The sequence below is a fragment of the Cyanistes caeruleus genome, chromosome 11, assembly GCF_971803275.1.
Source record: "Cyanistes caeruleus chromosome 11, bCyaCae1.hap1.1, whole genome shotgun sequence".
Classification (NCBI taxonomy): Eukaryota; Metazoa; Chordata; class Aves; order Passeriformes; family Paridae; genus Cyanistes; species Cyanistes caeruleus.
In genome coordinates, this window is record NC_141711.1 from 12,904,245 (window position 1) to 12,926,620 (window position 22,376).

The 22,376-nt window shown below is 35.5% G+C and overlaps 1 protein-coding gene across 6 annotated transcripts in view; it reads left to right on the plus strand.

The window, feature by feature from the left end:
* ERC2 (ELKS/RAB6-interacting/CAST family member 2) overlaps window positions 1-22,376 on the plus strand; it is a 406,984-nt gene that overhangs the window by 258,298 nt on the left and 126,310 nt on the right. For all 6 annotated transcript variants that reach the window (XR_015275160.1, XR_015275158.1, XR_015275161.1 and 3 more), the window contains one exon: window positions 13,985-14,132. Coding sequence is in view for 1 of the 6 variants with exons in the window: in XM_086846817.1 (XP_086702943.1) it covers window positions 13,985-14,132 (148 nt within the window). In the remaining 5 variants the exon portion in view is untranslated. The remainder of the gene's footprint in view (window positions 1-13,984; window positions 14,133-22,376) is intronic.

Sequence of the window (22,376 nt, forward strand, 5' to 3'; positions counted from 1 at the left end):
TTAAGGAAATAAATGCCAAGCTTTTAACTAGCAAATTTTATGAACATCTTTAGCAAATTGCCAGTGAGGTGCAGTAGTCATTGTCAGTAATTGTTTCTTTGTGGGCTTGGAAATAGTTCCTGTGTCTCTGTTCTGTTAGTTGAAAAACAAAGGCCTCTCTGAACAATCAAAACATATGCTTGTGTCCTGGAGGAATTTAGTGTTTCTGGATCGGAGCTGGAGACACCATTGGGGTTCTGTCCATCTCTCAGTTCAAGAATTGGTCATTTTTAAACAGTCTTAAACTTTGGGTATTGTTTTCAGCAGATTTTGATTGTGCTCTGATTTATTCATCTCACTGCATTATGACTGCTGGTTTAGTTACCAGATAATGACAGAAACTTAATGATGAGGCCCCACAGAGAGTAAACTGCTCTGATAGCTCTGCCAAATAGGTTTTAGATTTATGGAGTTTGTCCATCACATACACATTGTCTGTGTATCAGCTGGCTGGAACTGGGGATACTGGGGTTCATGGGACAGAGATTTCAAGCCAGCCACCTTCCTGGCTAAGTGACAGTGCTGGCACAGCTGCAGGGTGCAGAGGAGCTGCTGGCACTGAGATTAAGTGGAAGTGGCAGCAGTACCTGGGAACACCTGTGGGTTCACAGGGTTGTGAACGGGCAGGGTGTCAAGTTGGATCACTCAGTTGGACATTATTCCTTAAGAGATTTTCAGATGCAAAAAGGTTGGCAACTAGTGACATTGGTTACAGCCAAATGGAAAGTACTAAAAAATTAATCTCCATTTAGTATTCGATATCCATCAAAAATTCACTGGCTACCACCAGGATTTAATTATAACCAGTACGAGTAATTCTACCTGTTGAAAAAACAGCTATTGAGGAAATACGTATAAGCAGTTCCTCCTTTTATTATATTGTACATGTGTCTTATTCCCTATATAGATTACAGAGAAACAGAAATAATTTTCTTTATTATAGAAGTGTCTGGGACAGTGTTTTCTTAGAAAACATATTTTGGAGGTATTGTCAACACATGTGAAACTGTGTTCCCATACACTTTGCTGATTTGCTTTTCTCTTAGGTAGTCAACACTGATATGATGAGTTCAGTATTCAACTCTCTTGCTTCAAGCTACTCTGCTTCCTGTAAATGTGAACTGAATATGTCAGCCTTTATAAACATCATATGGATTCTGTTCCTCCCAAACAATTGTAGCTGTTAGTAATTGTTCATTACAGAGTAACTTCCACTAATGTTCAGAAGCATGGAAGTAATTTGGGAAGAAACATACTTTGTTCCTTTGTACTTTGTATAATACCCATCTCTGCCTTAAGGATAAGCTGAAGTCAACCTTAACTGTAGAACCATGAGCAGTGTTCAAAAGGTAGCTTTAAAATGAGTAGAACAACCAAACCAACTATGTCTTTGCCAGATTTTTAATACTTGAATGTAGTTTTAAATGTTTTAAATATTTTGGTTATTAGATTTTTACACAGTGTTTCCTACATTTAAAAATACCTCAGTTATTTGTTAACTAAAACTTTGTTTTCTCTTGTTAAATACAATGACAATGCATATGCCTTTCTCTTTTTTTGGAAAAAATAAGGCAGACATAGATAAAATTTCTTTGTGCTCGATCCTGATATGAATTTTTGTTTTTTTTTGATTAATCTTCTAGTCCACAAAGGATAATGCTGCATTCTCTCTTTCACCATCTTTTTGGCAAGTATTTGTGTTGCTTTCTTACTTGGGTTAGTATTGTTGTAGCCAGATGGTCTGATTCTCATATGTCTAGAATATTTCACATCATTTTGTATTCTGAGAGCGTGCATTTTCTTTTGTACAGGAGTGAACATTCAGCAGCAGAGGTACCTGCAGAGCTGAGTTGTAGTGACTAAGGAGATCCCTTTTCTGTAACAGGAAAAAAATCCTACAGCTACTTTTGTATCTAGACTTTGGTTTGGTTACTTCTGGCCTCTTTGAGCAGCCGAGGTGCCATTATTTTCTCCCACCTGTACTGAATCTCTGCTCATTGCAGAAATTAACAGCTGCTGTTTCATTTCTCATAGCAATGGCACTTCTATTAGCATTCCTCCTTCTAGTGACAGCTCATCTGAAAATGGATCACATTATTTGTGTGAGTCACAAGGCCACCCGCACAGCAATTTCAGCCAGCATTTTCCATAGCAACTACTTCTTAGGCTGATTCTGCCACAATTCTTTCCAGATGTGCTGTTGATTCAGGTAATGTTCAAAATCCTGCTCAGAAATATTTAATTTTTTTTTTTGTTCTCTTGGATTCTAGGGCTCATCCATTGTGGGATATGGGCTATAATTGTTGAAGTTGTTAAGGTTCATGCTCACCAGAAGGCCCTGTGGGAGGGCACAGCTGCAGGCTGGATGTTTGGCAGTGGGCTGGGGGTGAGAGACAATTGTGACTCGTGGAGAGCAGCACTGCAGCTGAGCCAGCCCGTGGGTGCCCTTCTTCAGTTGAGTTTTGATTTTGTCTGGTTGAAGTTAAAGGTATAAAGTGGGGGTGATTTCTACAATAAAAGGATCTTCTTTAGATGTGTAAGAGGGTCCATGTCTCTTTGTTCCCTATTGTTACAATCCACGGTTGCAGTAAGTGTACAACTTTGTACAAAGCTTAAAAAAAGTCTACCATGGGCATGCAGAGGCCCTAGAACATGTCCTCTATTTGATTCTGAAGAGGTCTTTGTTTTTGTTTTTTTTTAATTGCTGAATTAGGTTATTTTCCAAAAGCACTATTGATATTCGTTACATGGACAGTCCACGTCCTACGTTTTGGAAGGAATGTATAGGTTTTTCTACCATAGCCACTGCAGAAATTTAGCAATCTTTATTAATTCAAATGTTCTTGCAAACATACCTCTTCTAGGACTATCCCTAGGGAAATGTGATTTTGCTATCTGACCTGTGTTTAGTAGCTGCTTCTGGGAAAGTCTCAATACCCTCTTTTCCCAAGAAGATTCACTTAAGTTATTTAACATGTAATGAGAATACCTGACCAGATGAGTTAATTTCTGATGCAGACCTGGCTGATAGCTTAAGAAGGAAGTGTTCTAACAATGGAAAGAGATGATGGCTAAAATATTGACAAGAAAGAAAAATAGGTTTGATTGACGTACCCAACGAACAATAAGAGCCATTTAGTTTTTTAATTCTAGTGCACTGATTTTAATAATTTCAAAAGTATCATCTAGTACTGATTTTCAGTAACCAGTGTAGTCCTATGGATTAAGTAATTTTATTATCAATTTTTGTAGTAGAATTTGAACTAACTTGATTTAGCACAACAGCAAACCCTTTTTTCCCCCAGAATAAAAGTCATTCAGTTTAAGATGTTTTGCTAAAGACTGACAGAAATATTATTGAAATCAATAGGGACTTCATGTGTTAGTTTTGTATGATGTGTAAGAAGTTGTTTAGCAAGACTAACACTTGAAGCAATTCACTGTGGAACTGGATTAAGACAGTTCTGTTATTTGCACTGTGATGACTCCTTACTGCCATTCCAGCATCTGTCCTGTGGGCTCTAAACCTGATCAGAGATGGTTCATACCTCTTTAGTCTGCTTTGAGAAATTCAGCACAGTGTCTTCACTGTGAGCCAGTGTGGGTTATTTTAGAGCTCCAAGACTCTACATATGCATTTTCTAAAATGTTTCCTTAGTCGGAAACAGATTTTGAAACTGTTAACCCACCAAAGAAGATCAATGAGGAAACTTCTTCATGCAAAGTTGAATCATGTGAGGTCCTCATGCTTCTGGCAGTGCTTGTAAATAGCTCCATTAGCAGGGAACTCATATAATAAATAACATCATGTGGTATCCTATCTCTTTAATTCCCAATCTTTTGAGATACTAATTGGAGAAATATTTGTGTGCTGCTGCCTAATTTCCTCTCTCCTTGTAAATAAAATATCTTGTTCCTACTCCAGGCTTTCATTGTCTTTACTGATACTTTTCTATTTTATAGTTATTAATTTCATATGCTGTATTTAAGGGTGCAGCATTATATTAAAAATGAAGCTTGGGTTTTTTTTCCACTGAGATAAAGGAATGGTGGCAGGGTTTGAATAAATATTCTCTGATAAAATGCTCTTAGGCAATTAGGTCTTTAGACATCCTGCCCTTAAAGGAATTGTGGCCTGCTAGTTAGAGAAGAAATACAAATAACTTATCTTCTTTATCCAGGTATTAACTACTTTTTTTTATTTTTTAATATTAGCTTCAATAATTATTGGTGTTAATACTTCTTTTTCTGTGGCTTGTTCCAGTAGTTCCAGATATAATGAAATTGTCAGAAATGTTATGTTAAAGTTTCTCCTGTGTCTAGCAGGAGAAACCAGGCAAATTTAACAAAAACATAATATTACAAAATAAAAATGTGGAGTTGTAATAATTGGTAGAATTTCCAGTATCAGTAAAGTTATGATATGTAGCTTTTAACACACACTCACATAATGCAGAAATTAATGATGAATGCCATCATGTTAATAAAGGTAAATGATGTTAATAAAGGTAAAATATCTAAATTTAAGTAGTTAAAATATGAAAATATCAGCCTTCTTGGGGGTGTGTGTCAGGGATGTTTGTTCAAACATCTGAGGGGTTTCCTGGTTTCAGATTCACATACAGAGTGTACTCTGACACGTATTTGTCACTGGTGGAATTTATATGGCATTGGTTGACACTGGTCTGATGCCCTATTTAGTAAGTGAGCATTTCAACTGTGCCCTCAGGTCAGTTATCAAATATGAATTATGCCCTGCCAAGAGAATGCGTTCTGTTAATTCTGTAGGTGCCCTGGCAGTTTTATTTGTCAAAATTACCTTCTAATGCACAAATTCTTCTAAGGCATAAATTCTAATCTATTCATACTGATTTCTGTCTTTTGTTTCACAAAGGAGCCAATTTGTGACATATTTTTAAGTTCAGTGTGATCTACATTGGATTTCATGAGTTTTATGTTGTTCCAAGAGCAGCTTTGTGTAGCATTGTGAAAATTAGAAGGAAGACACTAAATTACTTCTCTTAGAACCAGATTAATCTTCCTCTTAAATTTCCAGTGGAAGGGATGGAAATAGAGGTTGGAATACTTTTGTTTGTGTGGATAATTTTCTTGATCAGCATTTATTAAAAGTTGAAAAAAGCCCCACTGATTCTTTGATATAACTGTCTACTTTGTAACAAATGGTTATTTGGAATATATTATCAACCCAATATTAAGGACAGATTACAATTAACAAAAGTTAAAAAACAAAGATTGGGTTTTTTTAATATCACATTTCTGTTTTATATATCTTTGACTCAAATATTTTGAATTCTCTGCAAATTCATTAAAACCATAATAACTCTAAATAGGAACGTTTTTTCCAAGCTTCAACCTTTATTTGGCAGTTCAAAAACATTACCAAGAACTATATTCTAAAGATCAAACCATTCCTCCTCCAAAGCACTTTTATCTTTGTCTTCTATAAACAAAAAAAGTGGTGTTGAAGGATGAGGGGGCTGACAATGACAGATTACCTGTAGTTTTGTTTTCCTGTTTAACTTAGGTGGACCCTGTGCAGTTCCATGTTGTGCTGTAACACAATCCCATGTGCTCAGATCCCATTGTTCTTCTTCCCAGCAATCCCCATTTCTGCACCGCTTTGGGCTGTGGCACAAAGCAGGGAGGTATTTTATCCAAGTGTTGATGTCATTCCTGTGGAGAATCAAACAAAGCCAAATGAGCAACAGAAGTAGTTCCAGCAAAAAGCTGCAGAACTCAGGAATAATTGTCATCTCATTTCTTCTGCTGTGCTTTGCAGGACTGTGAATTTTTTTTTTTCCTCTGCATTTCTCACACAATCTGAAGTTTGTTACATCTACTGTGTGAGTAATGCTGCCTATTTGAATGAAATGATAATGCAGTGGTTATGGAAGAATCATCTATGGAACTATGATGTAATTGCTTTCACAATGTCTTTTCTGGAGCATCTGTTTTCTTACCTGACATTTCTAAAATACAATACATCAGAAGTAAAATGTTATAGGGCTTGAAAATGTTCCACGAATTCAAAGGGCAGTTGAGTGGCTACTTCTTACTTGAAAACTAGTCCCAAAAGATGGGCATGAAGTTCCTTCTTTGCCTTTTGCTATCTGGATTAGTTTTGTTTCCATAACAAAGGACCTATATGCACATTTCAAGTCTCTGTTAAGTAACGTGAATAATTTGAAATTGCCAATGCAAAGTGGGAGATGTAAGTCGAGGTGTGATTATGGGAGTAATGAACAGTGACTCTGGGGAGGTAGAATGGAGGAAAAGGAGAGATGGATAGGGAAGCTTCTTTATCAAGAAACTCCTCTTAAGATTATTCAGAATCAGGTCCTCACTTTTTCTTCTTTCCTTTCACTCTGAAATTTCTCATTAAGAACAGATGAGTCTTCCCTTTTCTGCTTGATTTTTAGTCTGTTCTACATCTAATATAAATCTAATACAGGTGTAATTTAGAGACTTGGTTCATCTCACATCCTGTAAGCATTGATATTTCATCCTCACACCTGCTTCTAGCAGAAGACTTGATCAGATAGAAAATTAAAGATTTGATACTCAGATAACGTGAGGAAAAGTGCTTGGTGGGTTGTAGTGTGATGTGGGGTGTGTAGGAGCAGGTCCCCCTTTTTCTGTCCCACACTTAATGGAGCAGCCCTTTCTTGGTGTGTTTGGGCTGTGGAGCATCAATAGCTGTCTGTGTTTGCTGTTAAGGGAACCAGGACGACCCAAAACGCCATTTCATGCTGCCTTTGTCTTCTGAAAGTATTTCAGAGGGGTTTGTCCTTTGAACACAGTACAAGATAATTGTTCATTTAAAAGCAGTAATCTATAAATGTGCTTTTGTCAAGCAGTTGCAGAGATAAATTTTCTGTCGGAGAAAGCTTTAAAATACCAATAATATTCTGAAGTTTATTTTCTAAGATGCATGCACATCCATAATGGATTAACAGCATGTTTTAACAAACCATTTATTTGCTTTAGGAGTGACAGAGAGAAGCTGTTTCAAACAGGATCTCTCATCACCGTCTATCTCTAGTCACCTCCTACTGAACTTAAGGTTGAATACCGGGGGTCACAAGGGAAAGAAAACAATAATTAAAGTGAAAAAGTTGATTGAACTGTTTTTTTTTTTTATCCTTCAGTATGATTAGCATGTAAGAAGCTGGCTGAGTACTGTACTGTATATCATTAGTTCAAACATTTCTGACTTGATTTAGCTTTAATAGTGACTTTTTAAATTGCATTTCTGTATTTTGTGGAGAGCAGCTTAAGTAGTAAATGCAGTAAAAGTTCTCGTTAGAAGGTCTTGTTTCTATAAATCTTTATCTTGGAATTCTGTTAGGTTACAATTGGACTGTTTCTAAGAACTCACCCCACCTCCCAAAAAGTTGTCATGGCTTCTTTTATTAAAGCTCAAAAAATTATTCTTAGACTAACAGAGGTGGGGAGTAAGGCAGGAGTGTTTACAGAGCTCACTTCTAAATTGACTGTGATAAGTGGCAATGCAATGTATTATGATTAGAGGTTTCTGGGAGACTCTTTAAGAAGGTTAACTGCAAGGCAGCTCTCAAAAGAAAGCATTTATCTTAGTGGTCATCCTTCAGTGTTTTATACTACTGAGATTTTTTTGTGGGTGGTTAGAACCATTTTTTTGTGTTTTATTAGCTGTATCTTGAATACCTCCTACTAGCTGAATGACAGTTTAGGGTTATTAAATCTGTTCTTAGTACATTTTTTTATCCTTAGTTAATCTTGACTAAATATATGCTAGTGAGCAACCCTTTTTTCTCAGTTGTTGCCCATATTTGTTAAAGAAATTATTCCATTTGACATTTGTTTAGGCTGAAGTTTGATAAAATACTGTATACAATATACTTTTTCAGTTTGGCATTCAACAGAGACTTTCATGGATTTATTTCTTCTTGCATTATCTTATCTTCCCTTCTAGAATGCTAAGACTTCCTTTTCATATTAAGTAATTTTTTCACTCCAGGACAGATGCTTTTACAAATGCAAACTCTGTGTGTGTATTGCTAGAGATCTTTAAGATTGCATTTTTCAGGTGTTATGTAACATTTATAACTGAGTTACTTTGCTGTCATCTGCTTTCTCTAATCCTGTGTAAGGTATTTTTTTTTAATTCAGATTTTTCTTTGACACCATTTCCACTGAATATATTATTTTGTACTTTATACTGTCTGTTTGTTTTAAAGCTATCTCTATTATCAAATTAATAATTGATCATTCCTCCAAGGGAAGGAATCTCAGTATTTGACTGTAACTGAGGAATGGCTATTATCATTATCACACCTTGGCTAGATATTAGGAGGAAAAAATTTGCTGCTTTCTTCTGCAATTTCTGCAAATGTTCTGTGTGCCGTGAATATAGAAAAAAGCAGTTCTATTTGAATTTGACATAGCATTTTTGGTTCTCATTATCATGCTATTGCTCACAGACTATTGTAGTTTTTCCTGATGTTTTCTCATCAATCATTTCTCTGCCTTTTTCCACATTTTTCAGAGAATACTGGATTCAGTATTTCAGCCAAGACCTTTGTGTAGATGAAAAGACTTTTGCCTTGCAATCTATTTTTGTTTTTACTTCTAAATATGATACTTGCCTTATTCACAACAGATCATCAATATGGAGTTTCTCCTTTCTTTTCTAGACAGCATCTTTGGTTTGTAAAGACCAATTTTATTCCTGTCTCCATGGCACATGAAAATCCTCCCATTCTGAAGCCTTGTTGAAATGTAACAAGTAGATTTTCTGGTCCATCATTCATTAGTTAATGAAAACATTATACAAACTGGAATTTTGGATAGAATACAACTTGTGTAAATAAATTAATTCCTGGCCATCAGAGTGGTAGTGTTTCTTTCATCTGTTCTTTTGTATTTAATATGAAGTGACGTTAAGAACTGTCAGATTTTTGCGCAAATTTTCTTGGTACCTCTTAGTGGAAGCTCTCAGACTGTCAGCCCAGATCTCTCAGCTGTCAGTGTGCTTGTTAAGAGACTCTTGTGTTCACTGGCTCTGTGTTAAGGAGTCTTGCCTGAGGTTGCTCTGGGTTGTTGCATCCAGCCTTTGCCAGGGGAGGAGAAATTTCATTTCATAAGTTTTGCTTTTCCAGGGAAAAGTTTTCCTTCTTCTCCTTGCAATAAGCAGCATATTATAGTGGAAGATAGAAGAATTGGGAATGTTAGAAATTACTTTATGCAGGTGGAAGAAAAACGTACAGAATAATTACCAATGTGGAGCATTTGCTGTTAGGTTTAATGTGTATTTTTTAATTTGTGAGTGTACTTACTTTTACTGTGAAAAGTTAGTGATTTTTTATTTTTTGGTGTTAAAAATACTACCCTGTTATTTGTATAACAGATTAGTTTGCCAAAAAAAGAGAGGAAAAACTACTAATAACAAAAGGGATTACTCTTTATAAATATTACTGTTAAAGAATGTCATTTAATCCAGTGCTCTAATAAATTATTTTAAAATGTATTTTATTGCTATAATTTATTAAACAATAAGGAGACATTTTGGCTGCAAATAGTGATAACATCTCTGTAGGACTGTATTTGGATAGTAATTTTTTTTCCTGACACAGTAGATAATTAGGAATTATAAATTATGCTTACACTCTTAGGCACATTAGCTGAGAGTATATCAGACTGTATGTTGTTCTTGGTGCCAATTCAGGTCTTGATTTTCAAAAATTCTTGCACTGAAACTCATGATGAATTTCATTTTTTAGCAGCAAAGTAGAAGTGTATGACTTACCTGAGAGATTTAGGTAAAATCCCTGCCACCAGCTTACATTTTTGAAAGAAGTTACTTCACATTTGTAGGTGAGAAAAATCATTACTGTTAGGCACTTTGCTGGCATCTTAACCTTGTTCCTAGTGGGCACATTGTCTCATTTCAAATGTTTGCTGCAAAAACAGTGATGTTAATTTTTTAGCAAGATCACTGGATAGCTAAAATAAATAAATTTCTTCTGTCCATAAGGTTTTGTTCTTCCATAGGAAACTTGAAGTATGGTGACAGGCTAGCATAACAACTTTCACAGATGTGGGTAAACTAGTGTGTAATATGTAATAAATAGGATATAATAGTGTAGGTAATGTATAATTATGTAGAGATCCCAATCTGTCCTGAGAAGCAGCTTCATAAATGCTTGGATTTCTTCACTTCCAGTGCTTCACAAGTGCGGGCAAGGTCTTTTTCAACCTCTCTTCCAGGGACTTAGTTGGGGCTGGATCCTATGCCATACAGGAGTGAAGGAGGACATGGCTTTCTTCAGTCACAACCTGCAACTTTATTTTGTACTCTGAAAAATAATAATAAAATCTGTTCAGCTTCTCTGTCTTCCCTGTGTACAGAAGTAGTTAATTAGAAAGAATTAAAGCAACCAACATATAATTTGGTAGAATATACAGTCCAGCTATGCCAACCTCTTGTTAACCCGGATGCCTGGTTAAAAGCCACTTATATTTGAGGTTATTGCTGTTCAGATTATCCATGATAATAAACATGGATAACGTGCTGACACATCCAGGAATATGTCTGTACAGACAGGTGCCGTGGCCGCGCTGGGCAGGCTGTGTGAGCCAGCCCCAGTCTGGAAGCCATCAGCACGTTGTGTGGCACCATGCCCGAGCTAAAACACCTTGTCTCTCAGATTGCTGTGGCTTTGCAGCTTCTGAACGGAGCCTGACTCATGTTTGGGTGGCTCCAAGAGTGCTGGCAGTGTGAGTTTGCACTTGGTGTGTTCATTATTCCACATGGCTGGGGAATCATTTCCACAGAAATCCCCACCCTCATATCGAGCAGTCATCTCTCCGCATTCATAGGTTTAACGTCTCCCACCTCCACTTAAATTAACAAAAAAGATAAGATTTAAAAAATATGTTGGCAATAATTTTGGTCGGGAGGAGGGTGGGAAGTTCAAGCATATATATGCTGTGGGTTTGATTCAAATCTTGGAGTGTCTCAGTGGACCACTTGTGGTGTCATTTGACAGCAGCTATTTCACATGACTATGATCCACCATTTCCTGGAAGCGCTTGATATGAGTCATTGTTTCCTGGAATAAAGTGTTTGGTTACATATTTTCCCAAGCATTTTCCCAAGATAGGAAAATCCCCATCAGCTGAGAAAATACGTGCTAGGGTCTGCAAAATATTGTGGGTTTGGGGCTGCAGAATCCAGAGTGCAGATTTTTCAAAGGATGTTGACTGGCTCTCCTCTCCCATGAAAGGTTTCACCCCATCTGTTATGTTAAAGTGGAGTGGAGAATGTGGCACAGCTGAACAGTTAAAATCACAAGAATGTGTGATCGTTTTGGCTGGCCATGCAAAAAATACGGATGTGACTGAATCCTATTATCAGAAGTTGAAATGATAAAAATAATTCAGTAGTACTAACTCTTCTTCCTCACTAGTCAGGTTTGCGTTTTTACTGCCAATTTAGAGGCAGTGACATGATCTAAAATTCAGAGAAGTAAAATTTCAGTATAGCTTCATGTTTTTTTTAACCTAGAATTTTAACTTCTATTCAGCTTTTGGCTTTTTACTGCTGTAATATGTGTTAAATAACTATATATCATTTAAAACCTCATTGATGACAAATATTTACTGTGGAATTTGCTATTAGAAAGCAGACATTATACTGGGGCTGGCTGACATGGAGTTAACCAACACAACATAAGAATGAACCTAAATATATTCTATAACCTTGGAAATTCTGAGATGTAGATTTCTTTAACAAACTCACAATGAAAATAGGTAGGTTTGTGATGGTAGTATTAACGTTAATTTTCAGATGTTTATAACTGGAACATTACTACACTTCTAACTAACTTATCTCTGTAACTTTATGAAAGTGTGCTTTTAGAAAACTGCAGAGGAGCTAACCTTATTTAATTTGGAAGAACATATTTAATGCCTATATGCAATATGCTGTTTCTTTTTCTTTGGCTTTAAAGTCACAGAATACCTTTATTTCTGCCAGAGAACTTGTGTTGTCATGTCTGACACCTGTGAGGGTGGGCAGGCCCTGGCACAGGGAGCCCAGAGCAGCTGTGGCTGCCCCTGGATCCCTGGCAGTGCCCAAGGCCAGGCTGGATGGGGCTTGGAGCAGCCTGGGACAGTGGGAAGTGCCTCTGACCATGGCAGGGGTGGCACTGGATGCGCTTTAAGGTTCCCTCCCAACCCAAACTACTCCATGATTTTATGATAAATTGCTTGCTTTCTGCAAGTTTGGAGGAAATGAATAGAATAGCAAATCTTTCTTCTATTTTAGTGCATTAAAAAGTTAATATTTTAATGAAAATGTTATGGAGTAGGTAGGTACTTGAGCACAATGTATGGACAAACTGAGTCTTTTACAAGTTACTACATAGAAATTTTTATGCGTTATTATGAGGTTTATAGAAAAACAATATACCGATATTTAATTTCAAATTATAATTATGGATATGCAACCCCTCTGATATATATATATATACTTTGTTTAATATTGGTTATTTAAAATAATACATATCTATAATTTAAGACTTACAGCCTTATGACATGATCTTTTAAACATCATGTAACTGAGATTTGAATGAAGACAGAATAATAAATGAGACTATTAAAGTGTATGAATAAAATGCCACTGTTTATCTAAAATTGATCCATGTCGCATAACTTTGACTAAAATAAATGGGTTGTTTTTCTTTGACTCCATCAGAAATATTGTCCTATAAATATTTATATTAATACATTAAGAACTTTAAAATAAAAGTGAAATAACTTTCTTGACATTTTTTCTGGCAAGCAAAGGACTGAGAATTCCAAACTTTTTGCTCACCTTGACTGTATGAAGTTCACGAGCCGTATTCTTACATTTATTAGCAGTTGGAGCCCAAGGTTAATTTATGATTCATTTATCCATGTTTATTTTTTAATGATTGATCTTATATAGTTCTGGGAAAAGGTGCAGGCCATAGCATATTATTTTCTAAAAGCTATTAAGTATTATATGCTCTTTCTTGGCTGATAAGTCATAGTCTGTCGCTGAATACATTGCAGAAGGTGAATATATTTCTTCTATTTATGAAATTAAAGGACAGATTATGGCCTTGCCAGAGCATGAGCATTTTAGGGTATAAGATACTGCAAGATCTGTGCTTTTGACTGCATGCTATAAAAATTGCCTTTGTCTTATGTCCTCACAAACTATTTGTGATGTTCCCCTGTGAGTGTCTATGTTATCCTGTACATATCTAAACGCTGTAAGATTCTGTTTTCTCTCTAAAACTGAGGGGTCAAGATTGCAAAGGAAATGATTTCTCATGAACAATCAGATCAAAAAACTTGTATTTTACTGCTAGAAATATATTTTTGTGTTGACACAGTGAATAATAATAAATCCATAGGAAAACAAGTAAGTAAATATGAGGAAGATATCCAGAGATTCCTGCACTGAGGATCCTAGGATGCCAATTTAATAGGATAATATAAAACTGGTTTTATCTATACCACTTTTTTTCCATTATTCAATCTCTATGAGCTGAATAATTCAAAAGAGATTTGTGTAAGGGATTCTAGAATTCAGGAAAGTGAACAGGAGAAAAATCAAAGATTTTTAAAAGCAAAAAATTTCACAGAACTATTTTTAGACATTATATTGTAGTAAAATAGACTGAGATAGATGCTTGATGAAACAAATAATGAAAAATCTATAAGGAAAAATTTTTGGCTGATCAGTTTATTTCATGATTTGGTTAGACCTGACAGAGTTTGTTATTTAGAGTGTTCAAAAGGTAGGTGATTGTTTTCCTGTGAAAGAAAACATCTCACACAGTGTGATATAGTATAATATATTCTGTTTTAATGAGAATGTAACGATTTTAATTTTATTTTATTTTACCAGACAGGAAGCTTTGCTTGCTGCAATTAGTGAAAAAGATGCAAATATTGCCTTGCTTGAGCTGTCTGCTTCAAAGAAAAAGAAGACTCAAGATGAAGTAATGGCTCTTAAACGAGAGAAGGACAGATTAGTACATCAGTTAAAACAGCAGGTGGGGAGACATTACTTTTTATTCTTTCATGGCAACAGAAAACTGGCATTATTTTCATTTGTACTGTTTAATGTTGATGTCCTTTTGGAAGTGTTCAAGCCAGGTCTGACATGTGACAGCAGCTGGAAAAGGTAGGATGTGTTCCTTTCAAGTGTTGCTTCTCTGGAGTTTGCTTGGCTCATTATATGCAGCCAATCCATTTTGTTTTCCCTCTTCATATGGTTTCCAACCTTCTTAATTCTGTGAGAGAAGAGCAGATGAACTTTGCATAAAGCAAGATCTATCCACTCTGTTAACTCTTTTTAACCTCCTCTTGTTCAGTTATTTGCTTGTTTGTTGTAAAATAATTGTGTTTTCAGAAGGCTTTGAGCTTTCTGAGATGTTATCTAGAAATTGTTATTATCCTTAAAATAAATTCTCAAATGGGTAAAAATCACCTTGTCTTCAACACTACAAGTAATTTGAGGTTTAAAAAAACCAGAGTAGTTAAAAAACCCTCTAGAACCAGATATTATTACATATGTTCCACCATGATGCAATTGTGTCTCAGGTCAGTAAGCTGCTCAGGAGACATTTCACCAAAATTATTATGATGAATAGGCAGATATGCCTCATGCTATTTATCATTTCATCCCACTGTGCTGACCAGAGCAGATGATGCGAGTTCCAAATAATTTTAGGGATTTTTGCTTTGTTTTGCTTTGGAAAAGAGAGGATAGTTATTTTCCTTTTTAAAATATCTTCCTTTTTTACCTTCATCTTAGGTTACAGAAGAGTAAATGAATACACCACTTTGCCATGTTCCATGATACCTGTCATGGGTATTTAAAAAATTCTCATCAGAGACCTGGGTTTTATTGTTGTGCTTATTTTGGTTTGATGTTGTACCTTTAAACTATTGCTGGAAAGTGTTCAAAACATCCAGAACTTTCTTCAGCCAGAGAGAAGGAACAGCAGAAGGGGATTGCTAGGGGAGCATTGTGTTGGATAATTTCAGTTAGAATTGTAACCAAATACTTCATCTACCTCCATTATTTATAGTGATAAAGATCTTCAGTAAAGCCATTTAACTAGATTAAATGGATGCCAAAATAATCTCCCTGTTATCTCAGACACCACAAAAAAAGAGTCACCAGGAGCAGGAATGTGGTTTAACTAGGTCACCCCTTTATTACACTTAAGAATTATCTGATAATAGAGATTGTAGACTTCACTCATACTTCTTTAATCCCTTTGGGGAGAACCACTGTCAACCTCCAAAGGTTTCTCAAGTGCATCCACCACAAAGGCTTGCTCTGACTTTGCTGGGCAGGGGGCAGTGGCAGATTCCCCCCTGTGTGATTCATCCTCCCAGTTCCTCATTTCTTTGGGAGGTGCTGTCTCTTGAGCTGTTTCTGGTTCACAAGAACTTCACTAAATGATCTGCAGCATCGCTTGTTTTCTTCTGCCCTTATTTGTCCCATGCTCCATTTCCACAGCTGTTACACTGCTGAATGAGAGAATTCAAAAAAGCCCAACTTCTCCAGCCTAATGTGATCATCAAAGGAGAAATATTTATAAATATTAGAAGATGAATTGCTAGATAATGCTAAACATTAACATAAAGCCCTAAATTCATTCCTGTCTTTATTGTAAGAGGAATTGTTGCTTTGAGAGGCAAAACAACATATTGATCCATGATAAAAAGTCTATATTCCTCTCATATATATATTCACATTTTCTGGCCTTTTGGAATGTCAAACACTTTGTAAACTCCTATTAAGACATTGATTTTAAAGAAATTTGTCACAATTTTTCATACTGCAGAAGAAAAAGAGGCATCTTAGAGAAATGAGATATCCTGCCTTTGTCAGGAAATGAGAATATTTATGATATATTTTAATAAAGCTAAAGATACGTATATGATATTTTAAAAATTAAAATATTATTTATATGAATGAGTTGAGCCATCTTTTTATGGACTGTGACTGTGTAAGTAAAAGTTCTGGTTTTTTTAAGCTGGAAGAAGAGAATTTTTTTTATGTCAAAACCTAGACAACCTAGAAAAATTATTTGTGTCACAGTGTATTCAGCTGTAAAATTAGTAGTAATCATTCTGACCGCTGTGGTGCAAACAAGTTCTCATAAGAAGCAAACATATTTAATTATAACGATTTAAATGCAAATTAGCATCTGCAATCTGTCATTTAAATATTTATTGTTTAGTGCTTAAATAATTGGGAAGCATAGTAATACACCCTCAAAATCACTGGAATTGCTTTGATTCAGACACCAAATGCTGTTTTTTCAGAGCTGTAGAATTTCGTAGTAGGCTTTAAAAACCATTCAGAAATATAATATTAAACAAAATTACCTTGTGGGCTTGGCCGTGTGATTACATAATGTGTATAATCACCCTGGCCAATATTCTTTTGAGAATTCTGAGAAGCTATTTTTAGGCAAATTTGTACAATGATGCAATCCTTCATGAAATAATTAGCTAAAAAGCCCATTTTTAGAACATCTCAAGAGATTTTGGTCAGAGCAGAAGACACTGCTGTGTTACTGATTCATCCTTAACTTGGATACTGTGAGAAAATTTCCCAATTGTCTCTTTTCACTTTTAGGATATAGTGCCAAAAATGTAAGTGCAGTTGGCCAAAATGCAAGGTCTTCTAACTCCTTGAGAGCATTTTATTTTTATTCTCAAAACATGAAATTAGAAACCTTCCCAGTGCTTTCAGGACTGCAGGTGTACAGAATACTCTGGCCAGAGGCAAAGCTGGTGCTTGGCAGAATTCTCAGTCTTTTAGTTCACTGCTCTATATTTCATCACATCAACATATTGCTAATGTAACAAAGGGTGAGGAACAATCAGGGAATTTAAAAAATGTGTGTCATCACACTTCCTCAGCAAACTAACAACTAGCAATATTTTCTCCTGTTTGCAATACACAGAATTATTTCTTACTAATTACCCTGTAAATATTTTAAAAAAACTTTTCAGCAGCAAATGACTGGAGTTGGAGGCAGCGTGTTACATTCCATATACTGTTCTAGTTAAATACTTCAGAGACCTTGCTACTGTGATATTATAGTGGTGACATCAAGCATTGAAGAATAACAAAATACCCCAAATTGCATTTTCCCTGATAGATTAATTCAGCTTTATTGCACTGTGTGTTTTATGATATTGAAAGTGTTTATATTACTGTATGAGAAAGAGAATATTATTAGAAGTTGTTGTGATTGTGATTATTCTGGCAGCCCGAAACATTGTTCTGCAGCACTGTGAATTAGTTAATTGCATTTAAGCTCTCTATATGTTTAACAAGCGTGGGAGCAAATAAGTCATGCAGTAGTTTCTTACAGTGTACACACATTGTCATCTGTGAATATTGTCATTGTGAACAGCAGCAGCTCCAGCCTTAGCTCCTAATCACTGCTGCTTCAGCTTCTGGTGCTGTACTAAATCTCTCTGATTGCCTTGAATTTCACAGGTGTGAATACGACAGGACCACATAATTTTTTTATTCTTCTTGTTGTTCTTGTTGTTATTGCTATTGTGTTGCTGCTGTGTTGTTTACACAGATTTGCTTCAGAAAGACATTTATTGTGCCACTGAATCCAACTATTACTGCACAGTGAGTAGAATCCATGTTAAGAAGCCATTCACATAGGTACTGCAGACATAATTGACCACTCTGCTTCTTTTTTACCTCTTCCATTTATGCTGTTTACTATTATTTACAATATTGTTCTTGTTCAAGGTTTAAGCACCTAATTTTGAACAGAAAAGTCTGAGACCCTTAAATTTTAATTTTATTTTTGTTGCACTTATGCTACACAGATTCTATTTTTAACTTTGAAAAGGTAAGAATAGGTGTCCTAATAGTGTCATAATCAGCCTGGTTATTTTTTCCTTAAAAGTTCTCTGAAAATACAGTAAAACGGCTTTTGCTCTTTTAGTTTAAATGTGGCTGTTCAGATCCCATTTATGTCAATACAAGGCATTCAGCGGCCTTACTGTCTTAAAAAACTTTTTAGTTTATACTTTTCTATTAGTTAGAAATATCCTAAAGTAATATTTCTGCATGCCTTAACATTGGGGTTTATTCTAATTTTTAACCTGATTTTTGAATCTCTGTTTTTGAACATGGGTCATGACAATCATTTCAATTGAATTGCATTTCAGTTGTGCCTCGTGCAGATTCTTGTGGGGATGAAAGTGCAGAGTTTCACTTCTCCCCATAACTTAACACAGGAGGGACACAAGGTAGGAAAGGCAGTGTGTGCGTGGAGCTAAAAGTCTTTGCCTGAACAATTTCGTTGATTCAAACGACATTCTGTGTTGGAAAAATCCTGAAAATGTTGGCAGTGCTCTCATAACACTTTTCACATATTCTCAGGAAGATTTGACAATTTATACTATAAAATTTGATGGACTTGGGTTGTAGCTAGATATGGCATCACTTTTTCCTCCTCATGCTCCCAGGAATCCAAAGTCTTTACATGGTATTTTTACACAAACCTTTTCCAATGAGAAGGGCTTTTTTTTTGCCTATGGCAGTCAGCCCCTGAAAGCGCCACAGGCTTGGTACATAAGCCCTTTCCTGCTTTTAAATCTGGTTCTGTTTGTTCTCTGTTCAGTTTTTTGATTCTTGAAGAATCTGTGTCACAACTTAAGCCTGGCCATGGCTCAAGGCAGCCTTTTTTCACTGGTGATAATCTGCTTGTGAACTTATCCTAGAACTTCATTCAGACAAATGGTTTAATTTCACTGAGACTGAAAATCTTAAATGGAAAAAGTAGGTAATGCAGATATAAAATAATGTATATATTAGCACTGGAACTTTTGTGATTCTGGGTCTGGCTTGCTTGGTAGGTGAAAATGATTATTAAGTATTTCAAATAAGAATAGTGAATATCTCCACTATAACACTCTGAAATACTAAGCCAAAAGGAGTTTTCTCCACATTACATGTTTTAAACAAATCCTTATGTTCTGCTGCAACGTTCCCCATGATAATAAGACTAAATATAGTTTAATACTTGATTTCAAATGCAGTGCTAAGTAACCAGCTATTAAAAAAAATACTGTAAAAACTGGGTGTCGGATATTTCTGATGCTGTAATTGTGGATAAAACTGGTAATTCTTACAATCCAGCATCAAAAAGAAATTAGATATATGTGAGGTGTCTCTATTAAGCATATCACAACAGTGGTGTGATGTCTCCATTTCAGAACATATTTAAATATACAACCCACGTGTTGAAATGTATGTTTTATTTAGCAATTTTTGTTGCATGCAATGGAAGAAATGTAGTAATTTCAACTTAAACTATATTCTGTATATGATACAAATGGGACACCTAGGCCTGGTATTGAAATTGTAAAAATTACAGCTGAAACTCACTATTTAGACATTAAAGATGGTGAAAAATAACCAGTGCTGCTAACCAGAGATTTGCAGTTTCTAAGGTGTTATTTAGCTGTTGAAGTTTCTGATTCATGTCTGGTTTAAAATAATTATTATGGGGAAGTATCTTTTTAATGAGTTATTTCCTGTTGTAAAAAGGAAAAAAGAGAACCTTCCTTCTTCCGTCGCTTGTCTGTTTTCAGTAGGACCTGGCCTGAGATGTCCTCAGGCAGCTACAGTTTCAGAGCTTTAATTATGCTTTTTAACCCACTTCTATGTTCTTACATACTTCTATGTAATTACCAAGTTTAGTAGTAGGACTGAGACAAATACCTTTAGCATGACTTGAGCCTATACATTACTGAGTATGCTGTATTATTACAAGATATTTCCTGTGCTTCAAGCCATACTTTTAATTCACAGAGCTTTAAAAGACTTCAAAACCACAAATTCTAAATGCAGGAAAATGCACAAAAAAAAAAGTCAGACGGGCCATGTTCAATTCAACATAGCTTTGTTTAATCACAAGTGTCAGAAAAGTTGAAATTTGGCCTCAGTACTTTAGATAAGTGTCTGCTTGGCACTTGGAAGTGCTGCCTGTCTCTGTCTGCCAAGTGTCCAATATCCCAGCTGGTGTTTGGGAGGCTGTTGTCCTTCAGCTTGTGAAGAGGGAGGCTTACTCTGAGCTTTAACTTCTTTCAGGGTAAGTCAGACACATTTTGTAATCTTGCAAAGCAGCAGGTGTATGGTTGTTCATACCAGTTAAATAGTTCTCTAATTAAAAAAGAGCTGAAATGTCTTTAAAACTTCTATGCTCATGTTCAACACTAAATTACCAGACCTGAGTTTTTGAAAAGATTTACACAGAAGTTGTTTTGCACTGCTGCAGGAGAGTCAGAGTACTAATTTGACCAGCAATTGATTTTGTATTTTCCTTGGGAAGAATGTTTGATTTAATGAAAACTTGAGAAATAGTCAATACCTTTTCTTAATCCCTGTTTTCTGTCCTGTGAGGGCAGACAGGGCCTGAACATCTACTGCTCTGGGTTACATGTTATAGATGATAAGAATTCTAAGATTTAAATGTAAAAAACCCATGTGAATGAAGTTTAGTATATAACTAAATATAGATGTAAAAAAGAAAAATATGTATGCTTTCTTAGCATGAAAACTTGACTGTGTTCCTTACAATGTATGGAACAGTCTTATCATTAATGAGGTAAAACCTAAAGAGAGTTAAATGCAGAGTAGCCAAGCTTTTCTGCAGTAAGATATCATGCACACTCTGAGCCTGCATGCATCCTGTCTCTCACACTTTCCAAGACAAGTCATACACTATAACAGGAAAAGAAAAACATGCTTATTAGCCCATTTGGAATTTTAACAGGGAAAAATTTGTGTTCTTCAATGGAGGCAGGAAACAAAGCAGCAAAACCCATGTTAAAATGTAGTTAAGAGTAAGAATATAAGAACAGATTACATTACAGGGATGTTATAAAAAGAAAATGCATAATTAAAGCACTCAGTAAAACATAACACTGCCCCATAGTGATGCATTCCAACACCCATATGGTTATGATTATCATACTTATTTAGCATTTGGAGTTGCTGGTTAGTTAACATACTGCAGTGTTTTGGTTATCTTTCTCTTACTGATGAGTGCTTGCAAACTTAAGAGTCTTAACCTCATTTTTTTTCCATTGGAGTTTTCTTGGTGTCTAAAACCTCCCTGTACAAACAGCAAAGAGGCCTGAATTGAATACTATTGTATATTTATACTCATTAAAGACAAGAGTATAATTTATTTAGGAAATAATTAGCATGATGTTGTTAATATTACACTGTTAAAAGCAGCCTGAATAATTAGCATAAAGTAATACAATCTCTGGAAGTCTATTGAAGTCCACTTCTTCCATGCAGCTCTAATACTGGCAAAAGATCCTTTAAAGCAATAACTGATTTACAGATCCTCTGGCTTGTGGAAAAATGACACTTCTGTCAAAACCATACTTATGGATGTGTTTTAGCAATTTGTCTCATTCAATCATGTGGATTCAAGAAGAGTGCTACCATTAAAGATGGAGCAGTCTCAAGGTTTGGCTTTCTAGCAATAGCCTTGGAATTTCCTTTTCTTCTACAGCTGGATAGTTAGTGAAACAGGGCCTCAAAGTACATCAAGAAGTTTTAACAAGTTTTAACTGAAACATTGCAAAGGAATCTTTCCTAAGTATCTTTTCTAGATGGCAAATTAATCTCACTTGTTCAGGATGGTATCTCTATAGCTTGAGATGCTGAAAGCAGCTAGAACAGTGACAGTGAGGTTGAACATGGTTTTTTAGAGGCTCCAAGGTTGGAACTTGAACCTGTTATTTTTGACCTCAGAAAAATATTTAATTACGATGAGATGCCAGAAGTGGAATAAAGGAAAATTTCCTTAGGAGAGCTAAAAAAAAAAAGAAAATAAAAAAGAATTAGTGAGCTTTGTTAAGTTCTGCAAATACAGTCTTTACATGGCATTCAATTTTAGTTTTCTTTGTAGATTTGATGACTCTCTTGTTATTAAAAGTCACCATAAGGGTTACTTAGATGCATGGGATTTGGTGGTGCCTTCTGATATACCTTTTGTAGCTGCTTTCCAAAACTGTCTTCCTCTGTTACACAAAGGTAGTAGTCTACATTGTTTTATTGCAGTATTTTGGGTTTCTTTTTAATAAGAAAATACACTATCTTTATAAAGTCGTGATTTTGTGCAAACTTATAGTCTCTTAAAAGATTGTGAGTGACAAGTGTAATTTCTTGAACTTCAGGAGTGTTTGAGGTCAAGTGCAACATTTGCTGTCCAACA